The sequence below is a fragment of the Oncorhynchus keta genome, unplaced genomic scaffold (assembly GCF_023373465.1).
Source record: "Oncorhynchus keta strain PuntledgeMale-10-30-2019 unplaced genomic scaffold, Oket_V2 Un_contig_18645_pilon_pilon, whole genome shotgun sequence".
NCBI lineage: Eukaryota > Metazoa > Chordata > Actinopteri > Salmoniformes > Salmonidae > Oncorhynchus > Oncorhynchus keta.
In genome coordinates this window covers 72,800-88,141 of record NW_026281027.1, presented here as the reverse complement: position 1 = coordinate 88,141, position 15,342 = coordinate 72,800, and the positions used below count along the sequence as shown (strand labels likewise).

The following is a 15,342-nucleotide window of genomic DNA, read 5'->3' as shown; positions in this document are numbered from 1 at the left end:
GAACAGGAACAGGATAAAGGTCATGATTAATCATTTATGGCAACGAGAACATTTATATCAAGATGCGGATAAAACTAACATACCTGCATGCTGTTTATCATTTATGGCAACGAGAACATTTATATCAAGATGAGGATAAAACTAACATACCTGCATGCTGTTTATCATTTATGGCAACGAGAACATTTAAATCAAGATGAGGATAGAACTAACATACCTGCATGCTGTTTATTATTTATGGCAACGAGAACATTTATATCAAGATGAGGATAGAACTAACATACCTGCATGCTGTTTATCATTTATGGTAACGAGAACATTTAAATCAAGATGAGGATAGAACTAACATACCTGCATGCTGTTTATCATTTATGGCATTTAAAACATTTAAATCAAGATGAGGATAGAACTAACATACCTGCATGCTGTTTATCATTTATGGCAACGAGAACATTTAAATCAAGATGAGGATAGAACTAACATACCTGCATGCTGTTTATCATTTATGGCAACGAGAACATTTAAATCAAGATGAGGATAGAACTAACATACCTGCATGCTGTTTATCATTTATGGCAACGAGAACATTTAAATCAAGATGAGGATAGAACTAACATACCTGCATGCTGTTTATCATTTATGGCAACGAGAACATTTAAATCAAGATGAGGATAGAACTAACATACCTGCATGCTGTTTATCATTTATGGCATTTAAATCAAGAGAACATTTAAATCAAGATGAGGATAGAACTAACATACCTGCATGCTGTTTATCCATTTATGGTAACGAGAACATTTATTTATGGCATTTAAATCAAGATGAGGATAGAACTAACATACCTGCATGCTGTTTATCATTTATGGCAACGAGAACATTTAAATCAAGATGAGGATAGAACTAACATACCTGCATGCTGTTTATCATTTATGGCAAACATTTAAATCAAGATGAACATTTAAATCAAGATGAGGATAGAACTAACATACCTGCATGCTGTTTATCATTTATGGCAACGAGAACATTTAAATCAAGATGAGGATAGAACTAACATACCTGCATGCTGTTTATCATTTATGGCAACGAGAACATTTAAATCAAGATGAGGATAGAACTAACATACCTGCATGCTGTTTATCATTTATGGCAACGAGAACATTTAAATCAAGATGAGGATAGAACTAACATACCTGCATGCTGTTTATCATTTATGGCAACGAGAACATTTAAATCAAGATGAGGATAGAACTAACATACCTGCATGCTGTTTATCATTTATGGCAACGAGAACATTTAAATCAAGATGAGGATAGAACTAACATACCTGCATGCTGTTTATCATTTATGGCAACGAGAACATTTAAATCAAGATGAGGATAGAACTAACATACCTGCATGCTGTTTATCATTTATGGCAACGAGAACATTTAAATCAAGATGAGGATAGAACTAACATACCTGCATGCTGTTTATCATTTATGGCAATCAAGATGAGGATAGAACTAACATACCTGCATGCTGTTTATCATTTATGGCAACGAGAACATTTAAATCAAGATGAGGATAGAACTAACATACCTGCATGCTGTTTATCATTTATGGCAACGAGAACATTTAAATCAAGATGAGGATAGAACTAACATACCTGCATGCTGTTTATCATTTATGGCAACGAGAACATTTAAATCAAGATGAGGATAGAACTAACATACCTGCATGCTGTTTATCATTTATGGCAACGAGAACATTTAAATCAAGATGAGGATAGAACTAACATACCTGCATGCTGTTTATCATTTATGGCAACGAGAACATTTAAATCAAGATGAGGATAGAACTAACATACCTGCATGCTGTTTATCATTTATGGCAACGAGAACATTTAAATCAAGATGAGGATAGAACTAACATACCTGCATGCTGTTTATCATTTATTTAAATCAAGATGAGGATAGAACTAACATGCTGTTTAGAACATTTAAATCAAGATGAGGATAGAACTAACATACCTGCATGCTGTTTATCATTTATGAACTTTAATCAAGATGAGGATAGAACTAACATACCTGCATGCTGTTTATCATTTATGGTAACGAGAACATTTAAATCAAGATGAGGATAGAACTAACATACCTGCATGCTGTTTATCATTTATGGTAACGAGAACATTTAAATCAAGATGAGGATAAAACTAACATACCTGCATGCTGTTTATCATTTATGGCAACGAGAACATTTAAATCAAGATGAGGATAGAACTAACATACCTGCATGCTGTTTATCATTTATGGCAACGAGAACATTTATATCAAGATGAGGATAGAACTAACATACCTGCATGCTGTTTATCATTTATGGCAACGAGAACATTTAAATCAAGATGAGGATAGAACTAACATACCTGCATGCTGTTTATCATTTATGGCAACGAGAACATTTAAATCAAGATGAGGATAGAACTAACATACCTGCATGCTGTTTATCATTTATGGCAACGAGAACATTTAAATCAAGATGAGGATAGAACTAACATACCTGCATGCTGTTTATCATTTATGGCAACGAGAACATTTAAATCAAGATGAGGATAGAACTAACATACCTGCATGCTGTTTATCATTTATGGTAACGAGAACATTTAAATCAAGATGAGGATAGAACTAACATACCTGCATGCTGTTTATCATTTATGGCAACGAGAACATTTAAATCAAGATGAGGATAGAACTAACATACCTGCATGCTGTTTATCATTTATGGCAACGAGAACATTTAAATCAAGATGAGGATAGAACTAACATACCTGCATGCTGTTTATCTTGTTGTCATAACCGTGATCTCCTGCAAAACCACATTTCCCAGGGTGCCTCTTTCCTCCTTCTGGAGACTTCCTGTAACAGACAGCGTGATGCAAAACATTTTTTCCAACATCAGACAATTCATGGTTTTAATAATATTAACTATCTACAATTCCTCACCGGGATGAAGACTATATGCAGCCTAAATAAACATTCAAGGACATTGTGTCTGATTTTCATAACATTTGATTTGATTCAAAGCAGACCACACAGATACAGCCCTACATACACAGTGACACACTGAAATCCGTATAAACCCAAGTGTAAAGGAGTCCGTTTTTCCAAGGCCGACCCGACACCACCACATTTCCCTGTAAAGCCATGTCAAAGGAAAACAGACACGTTTTTATATGAAGTTTGCATTAAACACTACAGTCAGTGGTGTCTGTGGAGGGGACAACCCACAAGCACGTAGAGACTGAAAAATCCCCAACGGCAGGGAAAACGGCTAACAAATATTTCATTTAATTTGGGTATTTAATTTAAGAGACAGTTTTACTCTGCTAGCTGCAAAGCTGCTGGAGGGGTAAGAAGTTCTCACTCAGAAAGCATTAAGTTCACAACTCATGGTGCCAGCGATTTAAACTAGTCTATATCTTAGCAGGCAGGAGGAGGGATCTCAAAGATCTCTTTCATTGAGCTCTGTGGCATGCCAACTCAAACAGGGTGTTCGTCCCCATGGAGCTCTGTGGCATGCCAACTCAAACAGGGTGACGTCCCCAAGGAGCAGGCATATTCTGAACCAGCCCTCTCCTCTCTGTCCTTCAAACATTGATTTGTTTTCAGTTGTCGCCCGCGACAGACAGGCATTACCTCATGTGTTTACACAGGGAGTGACAACTTTCCACTGGGTCTGACCAACACTGGGACTGATGATGACCAACATACAGAGTCTGTCCAGGTTCATGTTAACAGACACTGCCTGCTCCAGGAACAGGATACAATAGGACACACCCCCAATAGGACACCACCACCAATAGGACACCACCACCAATAGGACACCACCACCAATAGGACACCACCACCAATAGGACACCACCACCAATAGGACACACCACCAATAGGACACCACCACCAATAGGACACCACCACCAATAGGACACACCCCCAATAGGACACCACCACCAATAGGACACCACCACCAATAGGACACCACCACCAATAGGACACCACCCCAATAGGACACCACCACCAATAGGACACCACCACCAATAGGACACCACCACCAATAGGACACCACCCCCAATAGGACACCACCACCAATAGGACACCACCACCAATAGGACACCACCACCAATAGGACACCACCCCCAATAGGACACCACCACCAATAGGACACCCCACCAATAGGACCACCCCCAATAGGACACCACCACCAATAGGACACCACCACCAATAGGACACCACCACCAATAGGACACCACCCCCAATAGGACACCACCCCCAATAGGACACCACCACCAATAGGACACCACCACCAATAGGACACCCCCCCCCAATAGGACACACCCCCAATAGGACACACCCCCAATAGGACACCACCACCAGTAGGACCCCCTAATAGGACACACACACCCCCCACACCACCACCAATAGAACACACCCCCAATAGGACACCCTGCCAATAGAACACACCGCCAATAAGACACCCCCACCAATAGGACACCCCCACCAATAAGACACCACCACCAATAGGACACCACCACCAATAGGACACCACCACCAATAGGACACACCATAGCAAAAATCTGGACACCACCCTGTTTCACATAGAGACAAAAAGAGAGTGGTCTAGTCTGTTTCGACAATGAGAGACAGAGAGAGAGAGAGAGAGAGAGAGACAGAGAGAGAGAGAGAGAGAGACAGAGAGACAGAGAGAGAGAGGCATAGAGACAGAGAGAGAGAGACAGAGACAGAGAGACAGAGAGAGAGAGAGACAGAGAGAGAGAGAGTGAGAGACAGAGAGACAGAGAGACAGAGAGAGAGAGAGAGAGAGAGAGACAGAGAGACAGAGAGAGAGAGAGAGACAGAGAGAGAGACAGAGAGAGATAGAGACAGAGAGACAGAGAGAGAGAGAGAGAGAGAGAGGCATAGAGACAGAGAGAGAGAGAGAGAGAGAGAGGCAGAGACAGAGAGAGAGAGACAGAGACAGAGACAGAGAGAGAGAGGCATAGAGACAGAGAGAGAGACAGACAGAGAGAGAGACAGAGAGAGAGAGACAGAGACAGAGAGACAGAGAGAGAGAGACAGAGAGAGAGAGAGAGAGAGAGAGAGAGAGAGAGAGAGAGAGAGGCATAGAGACAGAGAGAGACAGAGAGAGATAGAGAGAGACAGAGAGAGAGACAGAGACAGAGAGACAGAGAGAGAGAGGCATAGAGACAGAGAGACAGAGAGACAGAGAGAGACAGAGAGAGACAGAGAGACAGAGAGACAGAGAGACAGAGAGAGAGAGAGAGAGAGAGGCATAGAGACAGAGAGAGAGAGACAGAGAGAGAGAGAGAGAGAGAGAGAGAGAGAGAGAGAGAGAGGCAGAGAGAGAGAGACAGAGAGAGTGGCAGAGAGAGAGAGACAGACAGAGAGACAGAGAGAGAGGCATAGAGACAGAGAGAGACAGAGAGACAGAGAGAGGGTATAACCTTGCGATATGCCACTTCCTCTCCACTAACAGGTGGATGTCCTCTATTCTCCTGTTGTTGGCGTAGTGAAGGCGCTTGGGGAGATGCTGCTTCAGATAGGGCTTGAAGTGCTGCTCTGTCTTTTTACACTGAGGGGGCAGAACAACACGATTCCAGGTGCTCTGTAGTACAACTTTATCACCACTATTTCATAAAACTATCATTCTGGACTCGTCACCTCGACCTCTGACACCACAACACGGGTCAGAATATTGGTCAGAACAATGAGAAGACAATGTGTATGGAAATACAATGTGTATAATACTCACTGTAAGATTTGCAATAACAGATTTGGCATCATCTGAAAAAAGACAAAACAGTGTTCTGATTGACTGTTAGGAAATGTGCCTCGTTCTACCGTACTACCGAGGACGCGGGATCAGTAGGGACACATCAACCTAGTCCGGGGACGAGGAGGCGTGCTCTTCTGAGCAGAAAGATACATGCTAAAGTGATGTTATTGTTTTGGTCTCTACTGACCTGGCCATGTGACCCAGTCAAGGATCAGGGTCACTGAGATACAGTACTATGTCTTTCTCTAAACACTTTCCAGTAACTGGAGGAATGGGTCTGCCTGTCTAAATGCAGCCTATGAGGACCACAATTGGTCTGCCTGTCTAAACGCAGCCTATGAGGACCAGAATGGGTCCGCCTGTCTAAACGCAGCCTATGAGGACCACAATTGGTCTGCCTGTCTAAACGCAGCCTATGAGGACCACAATGGGTCTGCCTGTCTAAATGCAGCCTATGAGGACCACAATTGGTCTGCCTGTCTAAATGCAGCCTATGAGGACCACAATGGGTCTGCCTGTCTAAACGCAGCCTATGAGGACCACAATGGGTCTGCCTGTCTAAATGCAGCCTATGAGGACCACAATGGGTCTGCCTGTCTAAACGCAGCCTATGAGGACCACAATGGGTCCGCCTGTCTAAACGCAGCCTATGAGGACCACAATTGGTCTGCCTGTCTAAACGCAGCCTATGAGGACCACAATGGGTCTGCCTGTCTAAATGCAGCCTATGAGGACCACAATTGGTCTGCCTGTCTAAACGCAGCCTATGAGGACCACAATGGGTCTGCCTGTCTAAACGCAGCCTATGAGGACCACAATGGGTCTGCCTGTCTAAACGCAGCCTATGAGGACCACAATTGGTCTGCCTGTCTAAACGCAGCCTATGAGGACCACAATGGGTCTGCCTGTCTAAACGCAGCCTATGAGGACCACAATGGGTCTGCCTGTCTAAACGCAGCCTATGAGGACCACAATGGGTCTGCCTGTCTAAACGCAGCCTATGAGGACCACAATGGGTCTGCCTGTCTAAACGCAGCCTATGAGGACCACAATGGGTCTGCCTGTCTAAACGCAGCCTATGAGGACCACAATAGAAATAGGTCTCTGATTTTGTAGTTGGGGATTTGTAGTTGATTAATCCTCAATGGTTTTATTAAGGCATGTTCTTCAATACAGTATTGTGTTTTTAAATGGTCAACCAATACATCAATACACCAATCAGACAAACAAACCAAACACTCACATTTGGGGTTATTGGGGTACCTGGAGCGGATCCTGCCCAGGGAGCCCGGGATCAGGATGATGTCATCAACAGTGGACGGCATGTATGAGCTGAGGAACTCTGTCCTGTCACAGTGAGCCTCCTCCATACCTGAGGGACACATGTTCAGAACAGACTTTAAATCACTGCAGAATGAATATGAAGAAGAAGAAGAAGGTGACTTGATTGTCCATAGTTAGAGAGAAATGGACATCGTCTAGAGCACGTGTCAAACTCACTCCATGGAGGGCCGAGTGTCTGAGGGTTTTCGCTCCTGCCTTGAACTTGATTGAGGAATTGAGGTCACGAATTAGTAAAGAACTCCCCTCACCTGGTTGTCTAGGGCTTAAATGAAAGGAGAAAACTAAATCCCACAGACACTAGGACCTCCATGGAATGAGTTTGACAGCCCTGGTCTAGAGGTCTGTGGAGGACGGATTTATTCATCCCGCCCAAACCCGCTGGCTTTCTGTCCGACTCCCATCCGCTAACGCAAGAACTGGTCCCGAACCCAACCGCAATACTGCTTATTTTAGACGTATGTGAAGACTCAGCTCACTTGCCAGCCATGGTCGCAGTAAATTGTGCGCCCTGTAGGAAATATAAAAATGCGCAAAAATAACCTAAGAAATAAATTAAATTACCAGAGATTCTCACGTGGACCATTATATTAGGCTATCGGTATTACTGGGACATATCAGCCAATAGGCTCGGCGTACTTTGAAGAGACCTGAGTTGGAGAGACTTTCACTTTCTCAGGAGCTACGTTTTCTTACCTCCCTTTTATGAGTGGGACGATTTTCAGATGGAGACTAATATGAGTGATCAATGTTTATTTATATATAGCCAATGTAGTAAACTATAGCCTAATCATATTTAGGAAGTACATTTTCTTGGAAAGATAACTGATCTGTGATCCCCCCCCCCCAGCGTGTATTGACCAGGGTTGGTGTGTATTGACCAGGGTTGGTATGTATTGACCAGGGTTGGTATGTATTGACCAGGGTTGGTATGTATTGACCAGGGTTGGTATGTATTGACCAGGGTTGGTATGTATTGACCAGGGTTGGTATGTATTGACCAGGGTTGGTATGTATTGACCAGGGTTGGTATGTATTGACCAGGGTTGGTATGTATTGACCAGGGTTGGTATGTATTGACCAGGGTTGGTATGTATTGACCAGGGTTGGTATGTATTGACCAGGGTTGGTATGTATTGACCAGGGTTGGTGTGTATTGACCAGGGTTGGTATGTATTGATCAGGGTTGGTTAGACCAGGTTGGTATGTATTGACCAGGGTTGGTTAGGGGTTGGTGTGTATTGACTAGGGTTGGTATGTATTGACTAGGGTTGGTATGTATTGACTAGGGTTGGTATGTATTGACCAGGGTTGGTGTGTATTGACCAAGGTTGGTATGTATTGACCAGGGTTAGGGTTGGTATGTATTGATTCGGTTGGTGTGTATTGACCAGGGTTGGTATGTATTGATCCGGGTTAGGGTTGGTATGTATTGACCAGGGTTAGGGTTGGTGTGTATTGACCAGGGTTGGTATGTATTGACCAGGGTTGGTATGTATTGACCAGGGTTAGGGTTGATATGTATTGACCAGGGTTGGTATGTATTGACCAGGGTTGGTATGTATTGACCAGGGTTGGTATGTATTGACCAGGGTTGGTATGTATTGACCAGGGTTGGTATGTATTGACCAGGGTTGGTATGTATTGACCAGGGTTGGTATGTATTGACCAGGGTTGGTGTGTATTGACCAGGGTTGGTATGTATTGACCAGGGTTGGTATGTATTGACCAGGGTTGGTATGTATTGACCAGGGTTGGTATGTATTGACCAGGGTTAGGGTTGGTATGTATTGACCAGGGTTGGTATGTATTGACCAGGGTTAGGGTTGGTATGTATTGACCGGGGTAGGTGTGTATTGACCAGGGTTGGTATGTATTGACCAGGGTTAGGGTTGGTATGTATTGACCAGGGTTGGTGTGTATTGACCAGGGATGGTATGTATTAGCCAAGGTTAGGGTTGGTATGTATTGATCAGGGTTAGGGTTGGTATGTATTGACCAGGGTTGGTATGTATTGATCCGGGTTAGGGTTGGTATGTATTGATCAGGGTTAGGGTTGGTATGTATTGACCAGGGTTGGTATGTATTGATCAGGGTTAGGGTTGGTATGTATTGACCAGGGTTAGGGTCATCATGTATAGCAGATCCAGATGATGTTGAGGGTTGGTATGTATTGACCAATTATTAGAGGGTTGGTATGTAATTGAATCCAATGGGGGATATCATAGAAGTTGGTATGTATTGAGGCTATATACAGGGTATTACGGTATGTGGACAATCAGGGTTAGGGGGTATGTATTGACCAGGGTCAATGTTGGTATGTATATGACCAGGGTGGTATGGTATTGAGTCAGGGTTAGGGTTGGTATGTATTGACCAGGGTTTAGGGTCAGGGTCAATACAGGGTGTTACGGTCAATTGTGCAGCAATGTGGAGGCTATATACAGGGTGATCTCCTGAGTCACTATATACATGATGATGTTGACACATCGGTGGAGTTTCATCTGTTTCAGGCCGTCCATCAGCTGACCAATTATCTTATCAATCTCCTTCAGAGGGTTGTTCAGCTGCAGCACAGAATACACTGGTCAATATTCACACAGCAATCACAATGATCAGGGGATATCATAGAAGTATTGATCCCCATACAGATCATCAAAATACCTAATCATTATTAGACATTGAACATAACACAATCAGCAGCAGTAAAATAACAATGTGGAGGCTATATACAGGGTATTACGGTACTGAGTCAATGTGGAGGCTATATACAGGGTGTTACGGTACAGAGTCAATGTGGAGGCTATATACAGGGTGTTACGGTACTGAGTCAATGTGGAGGCTATATACAGGGTGTTACGGTACTGAGTCAATGTGGAGGCTATATACAGGGTGTTACGGTACTGAGTCAATGTGGAGGCTATATACAGGGTGTTACGGTACTGAGTCAATGTGGAGGCTATATACAGGGTGTTACGGTACTGAGTCAATGTGGAGGCTATATACAGGGTGTTACGGTACTGAGTCAATGTGGAGGCTATATACAGGGTGTTACGGTACAGAGTCAACGTGGAGGCTATATACAGGGTGTTACGGTACTGAGTCAATGTGGAGGCTATATACAGGGTGTTACGGTACTGAGTCAATGTGGAGGCTATATACAGGGTGTTACGGTACTGAGTCAATGTGGAGGCTATATACAGGGTGTTACGGTACAGAGTCAATGTGGAGGCTATATACAGGGTGTTACGGTACAGAGTCAATGTGGAGGCTATATACAGGGTGTTACGGTACAGAGTCAATGTGGAGGCTAGGGTGTTACGGTACTGAGTCAATGTGGAGGCTATATACAGGGTGTTACGGTACAGAGTCAATGTGGAGGCTATATACAGGGTGTTACGGAGTCAATGTGGAGGCTATATACAGGGTGTTACTGAGTCAATGTGGAGGCTATATACAGGGTGTTACGGTACAGAGTCAATGTGGAGGCTATATACAGGGTGTTACGGTACAGAGTCAACGTGGAGGCTATATACAGGGTGTTACGGTACTGAGTCAATGTGGAGGCTATATACAGGGTGTTACGGTACAGAGTCAACGTGGAGGCTATATACAGGGTGTTACGGTACTGAGTCAATGTGGAGGCTATATACAGGGTGTTACGGTACAGAGTCAATGTGGAGACTATATACAGGGGGTACCGGTACAGAGTCAATGTGTGGTGCCCACTGCTACTGTTTAATTATTTGTTATTTTTATTTCTCTATTTTTTACTTATTAACACTTATTTTTCAGAAAACTTCTTAATAAAGCATTGTTGGTTAAGGCCTTGTCAGTAAACATTTCACTGTAAGGTATGTTGTATTCGGCGCATGTGACAAATACAATTTGACTTGAAGTACAAAATCTCTAGAAAATGGTTAATCAATTCCACACTGTACAAGTCATGCATGTATATGCCTGGGTTTGTTTGGGGCCTTGCTATGGCTGGACAGTTGAAACAGAAAGCCAGTGTTTATGCAACAGTGTTGTAGATTGTTCTGTATGTAACTAGCTCCATCTGGCATGAGTGCTGCTGTCGTGAGTGCTGCTCACAACCGTCTCTCCCCCTCAGACTCTGCCCTAGCCCCAGCCCTAGACCCAGCCCCCAGCCTCCAGCCTCTAGCCTCCAGCCTCCAGCCCCCAGCCCTAGACCCAGCCTCAGCCTCCAGCCCCCAGCCTCCAGTCCCCATCTTCCAGCCCCCAGCCCTAGACCCAGCCTCAGCCTCAGCCTCCAGCCCCCAGCCCCCAGCTCACCTCAGTGCTCATGGGCCCCAGCTTGTGGCCAAACGTGTCCGGCTGCTCGGAGTGCATGGCGTAAACATACGGCCTGAAACAACACAGGTGGAAGGGAATCTTAGGTTGGCCATGTGTATCCTCTACCACCCCCAGGTCTCAAATACAGGGCTAGGATATGGGAGCAAAGTTACTTACTCAAAGTCAGATGGAGATTGCTGCTAAACATAGAGCGGCCATCTTGGATGCATGTAGAGGATGGGGTTTCACTGCTGGTATATCATTGCAGATAGTAATAGCCTAAAGAAGAGGATGAAAGAAGCTGACTTTACCTCTCTCCATCTGGCAGATGAAGCCATTGTAGCATGGTCAGGACTCTCCTCTCCAACGGGATGGACCTGGAAAGACACATCAGATGAGTTCATTATATGGAGGACAAAACGGAGTTCACAAAAAAATGTATGGGGTGCTGTGTATCAATGGCTTTACTGTGTCTGGGAGGCTGTGTATCAATGGCTTTACTGTGTCTGGGAGGCTGTGTATCCATGTTTTACTGTGTATTACAACACCACATTTGATCCTTTCTGTTTGCATCCAGGAAAGCTGCCTGATTAGAACCACTAAAGACATTATAACAGACCTATATAGTCCTGGGGTACACCAGATTAGAACCACTACAGACATTATAACAGACCTATATAGTCCTGGGGTACACCAGATTAGAACCACTAAAGACATTATAACAGGTCTATATAGTCCTATAATACACCAGATTAGAACCACTAAAGACATTATAACAGGCCTATATAGTCCTGGGGTACACCAGATTAGAACCACTAAAGACGTTATAACAGACCTATATAGTCCTTGGTTTCACCAGATTAGAACCACTAAAGACATAACAGGCCTATATAGTCCTAAAATACACCAGATTAGAACCACTAAAGACATTATAACAGACCTATATAGTCCTGGGGTACACCAGATTAGAACCACTAAATATATTATAACAGACCTATATAGTCCTAGGATACACCAGATTAGAACCACTAAAGACATAACAGGCCTATATAGTCCTAAAATACACCAGATTAGAACCACTAAAGACATTATAACAGGCCTATATAGTCCTAGAATACACCAGATTATAACCACGAAAGTGTATCTGTTTTAAAGACTGTATAATGTGGGAGGCTGTATAGTATCAATGTAAAGAGACATAACAGATCTGGGAGATTAGCTGACATGTATACCAGATTAGAACCACTAAAGACATTATAACAGACCTATATAGTCCTGTGTTATTACAACACCACTTAGAACCACTAAAGACATTATACCACATTCCTGAACCTTTCAGATTAGAACCACCAGGAAAGATTAGAACCACTAAAGACATTATAACAGGCCTATATAGTCCTGGAGTACACCAGATTAGAACCACTAAAGATATTATAACAGACCTATATAGTCCTGGGGTACACCAGATTAGAACCACCAAAGACATATAGTCCTGGGGTACACCAGATTAGAACCACTAAAGACATTATAACAGGCCTATATAGTCCTGGAGTACACCAGATTAGAACCACTAAAGATATTATAACAGACCTATATAGTCCTGGGGTACACCAGATTAGAACCACTAAAGACATTATAACAGGCCTATATAGTCCTGGGGTACACCAGATTAGAACCACTAAAGATATTATAACAGACCTATATAGTCCTAGTATACAACAGATTAGAACCACTAAAGACATGACAGGCCTATATAGTCCTGGGGTACACCAGATTAGAACCACTAAAGACATTATAACAGGCCTATATAGTCCTGGGATACATCAGATTAGAACCACTAAAGACATTATAACAGGCCTATATAGTCCTGGGGTACACCAGATTAGAACCACTAAAGACATTATAACAGACCTATATAGTCCTGGGGTACACCAGATTAGAACCACTAAAGACATATAGTCCTGGGATACACCAGATTAGAACCACTAAAGACATTATAACAGGCCTATATAGTCCTGGGGTACACCAGATTAGAACCACTAAAGACATATAGTCCTGGGATACACCAGATTAGAACCACTAAAGACATTATAACAGGCCTATATAGTCCTGGGGTACACCAGATTAGAACCACTAAAGACATTATAACAGGCCTATATAGTCCTGGGGTACACCAGATTAGAACCACTAAAGACATATAACAGGCCTATATAGTCCTGGGGTACACCAGATTAGAACCACTAAAGACATTATAACAGGCCTATATAGTCCTGGGGTACACCAGATTAGAACCACTAAAGACATTATAACAGGCCTATATAGTCCTGGGGTACACCAGATTAGAACCACTAAAGACATTATAACAGGCCTATATAGTCCTGGGGTACACCAGATTAGAACCACTAAAGACATTATAACAGGCCTATATAGTCCTGGGGTACATCCCTCTCCTTCTCCCCTGGATGTCTTTGAACCTCAAAGCCTCCCCTCCTGTTCCTGTCTTGTAGATTGGTGGGCCACGAACAGACCTCCATCCTCCAGCCCACTAGGCACAGCTGCCAACCATCAACCCCAGGGTTTGCCTCTCTAACTGGGGCTTGACATGTGGGGGAGCTGGGGGGTGTATGGAAGGGGGTAGATCTTATCCCACTAAATCACTACAGGGGGGATTCTCTTCTTCTCAACCCCTCTGGTGTTGGTTAAGACCTCCCTGGAGTTGGTCTTAACAGAAACTCCACAAAGCTACAACCACAACTCCCCGTCATCTCCAGACCTCATTGGTTAAATAATACAGTCTTATACTGTACTGTAAAGTAACCCCCCCTCCTCCTCCTATCCTCCTTAGAACCACTAAAGACTCCTAACAGGCCCTATAGTCCTGGGGTACTCCTCAGTGCCCTGGCCCCCCTCCTCCTCCTCAGTGCCCTGGCCCCCCCTCCCCCTCCTCAGTGCCCCCTCCCCTCCTCAGTGCCCTGGGCCCCCCCTCCTCCTCAGTGCCCTAGGCCCCCTCCCCCTCAGTGCCCTGGGCCCCCCCTTTTAACTCCTCCTCCTCAGTGCCCCCCCCTCCCCAGTGCCCTGGGCCCCCTCCTCCTCCTCCCTCAGTGCCCTGAACCCCCCCCCTCCTGTTCCTCAGTGCCCTGGGCCCCCCCAGACCTCCATCCTCAGTGCCCTGGGCCCCACCCCCCTACCTCAGGGAGTGCACCTTGAAATACACTTTGTCACTGCTTGAAGGAGTCAGCTGGCCAAGTTCACATGCAGGCACCCCGTTTTACGTTAATAGGCCGATTTGAGTCCAATTGCTCTCAAAACAGGTCTGTACGCCTCTGAACTGAAGTCTGCCTCAAAGGCCTCTGTGTCTTATGAATGTGTGATGCATTGTGTTTTTTTAGCAGCCTGCATGCGTTATGTTAGCCAGAGTACAACTAAACAAGAACATGTCCATGTAGTTTCCAGACATCTCCAACTGAAATCCACAACAGTGTTATGACAATATAATAGCAACACTTTCTGTTGTGTTTTGTCTTTGAGAGTAGTGTTTTGTCTTTGGGAGTAGTGTTTTGTCTTTGAGAATAGTGTTTTGTCTTTGAGAGTAGTGTTTTGTCTTTGACCCCCCTCCTCAGTGTTTTGTCTTTGAGAGTGCCCTGGTGTTTTGTCTTTGACCTCAGGTTTTCTCTTTGAGAATGCACTGTCTTTGAAGAGTTAGTGTTTTGTCTTTGAGGCACCCCGTTTTGTCTTTGAGATAGTGCCGTCTTTGAGTCCAGTGTTTTGTCTTTCAGAACAGGTCTTGTCTTTGAACTAGTGTTTTGTCTTTGAGAAGTGCCTTTGTCTTTGAGATGTAGATGTTTTGTCTTTGAGCCTAGTGTTTTGTCTTTGAGAGTA

At 43.9% G+C, this 15,342-nt stretch overlaps 1 protein-coding gene and 1 long non-coding RNA gene across 17 annotated transcripts in view; both read right to left on the bottom strand.

The window, feature by feature from the left end:
- The window catches only part of LOC118381333 (ectonucleotide pyrophosphatase/phosphodiesterase family member 2-like), a 39,726-nt gene that overhangs the window by 12,602 nt on the left and 11,782 nt on the right, over positions 1-15,342 (bottom strand). Inside the window, exons 10-17 of the mRNA XM_052504032.1 lie at positions 11,775-11,840; positions 11,464-11,536; positions 9,613-9,734; positions 7,647-7,678; positions 7,070-7,198; positions 5,803-5,834; positions 5,495-5,622; positions 2,804-2,891 (exon numbers count right to left, since the gene is read on the bottom strand). Of these exons, the coding sequence (XP_052359992.1) occupies positions 2,804-2,891; positions 5,495-5,622; positions 5,803-5,834; positions 7,070-7,198; positions 7,647-7,678; positions 9,613-9,734; positions 11,464-11,536; positions 11,775-11,840 (670 nt within the window). The remainder of the gene's footprint in view (positions 1-2,803; positions 2,892-5,494; positions 5,623-5,802; positions 5,835-7,069; positions 7,199-7,646; positions 7,679-9,612; positions 9,735-11,463; positions 11,537-11,774; positions 11,841-15,342) is intronic.
- LOC127920224 (uncharacterized) lies at positions 112-2,797 on the bottom strand. 16 transcript variants are annotated; one of them, XR_008105415.1, is made up of 6 exons: positions 2,201-2,797; positions 1,512-1,913; positions 990-1,458; positions 843-909; positions 419-686; positions 112-217 (listed from the first exon to the last, which is right to left on the bottom strand). It is a non-coding gene; the product is annotated as an uncharacterized LOC127920224 (long non-coding RNA). The 16 variants fall into 16 exon arrangements; XR_008105418.1 differs by having other exon boundaries at positions 210-351; positions 486-686; XR_008105420.1 differs by having other exon boundaries at positions 210-351; positions 553-686.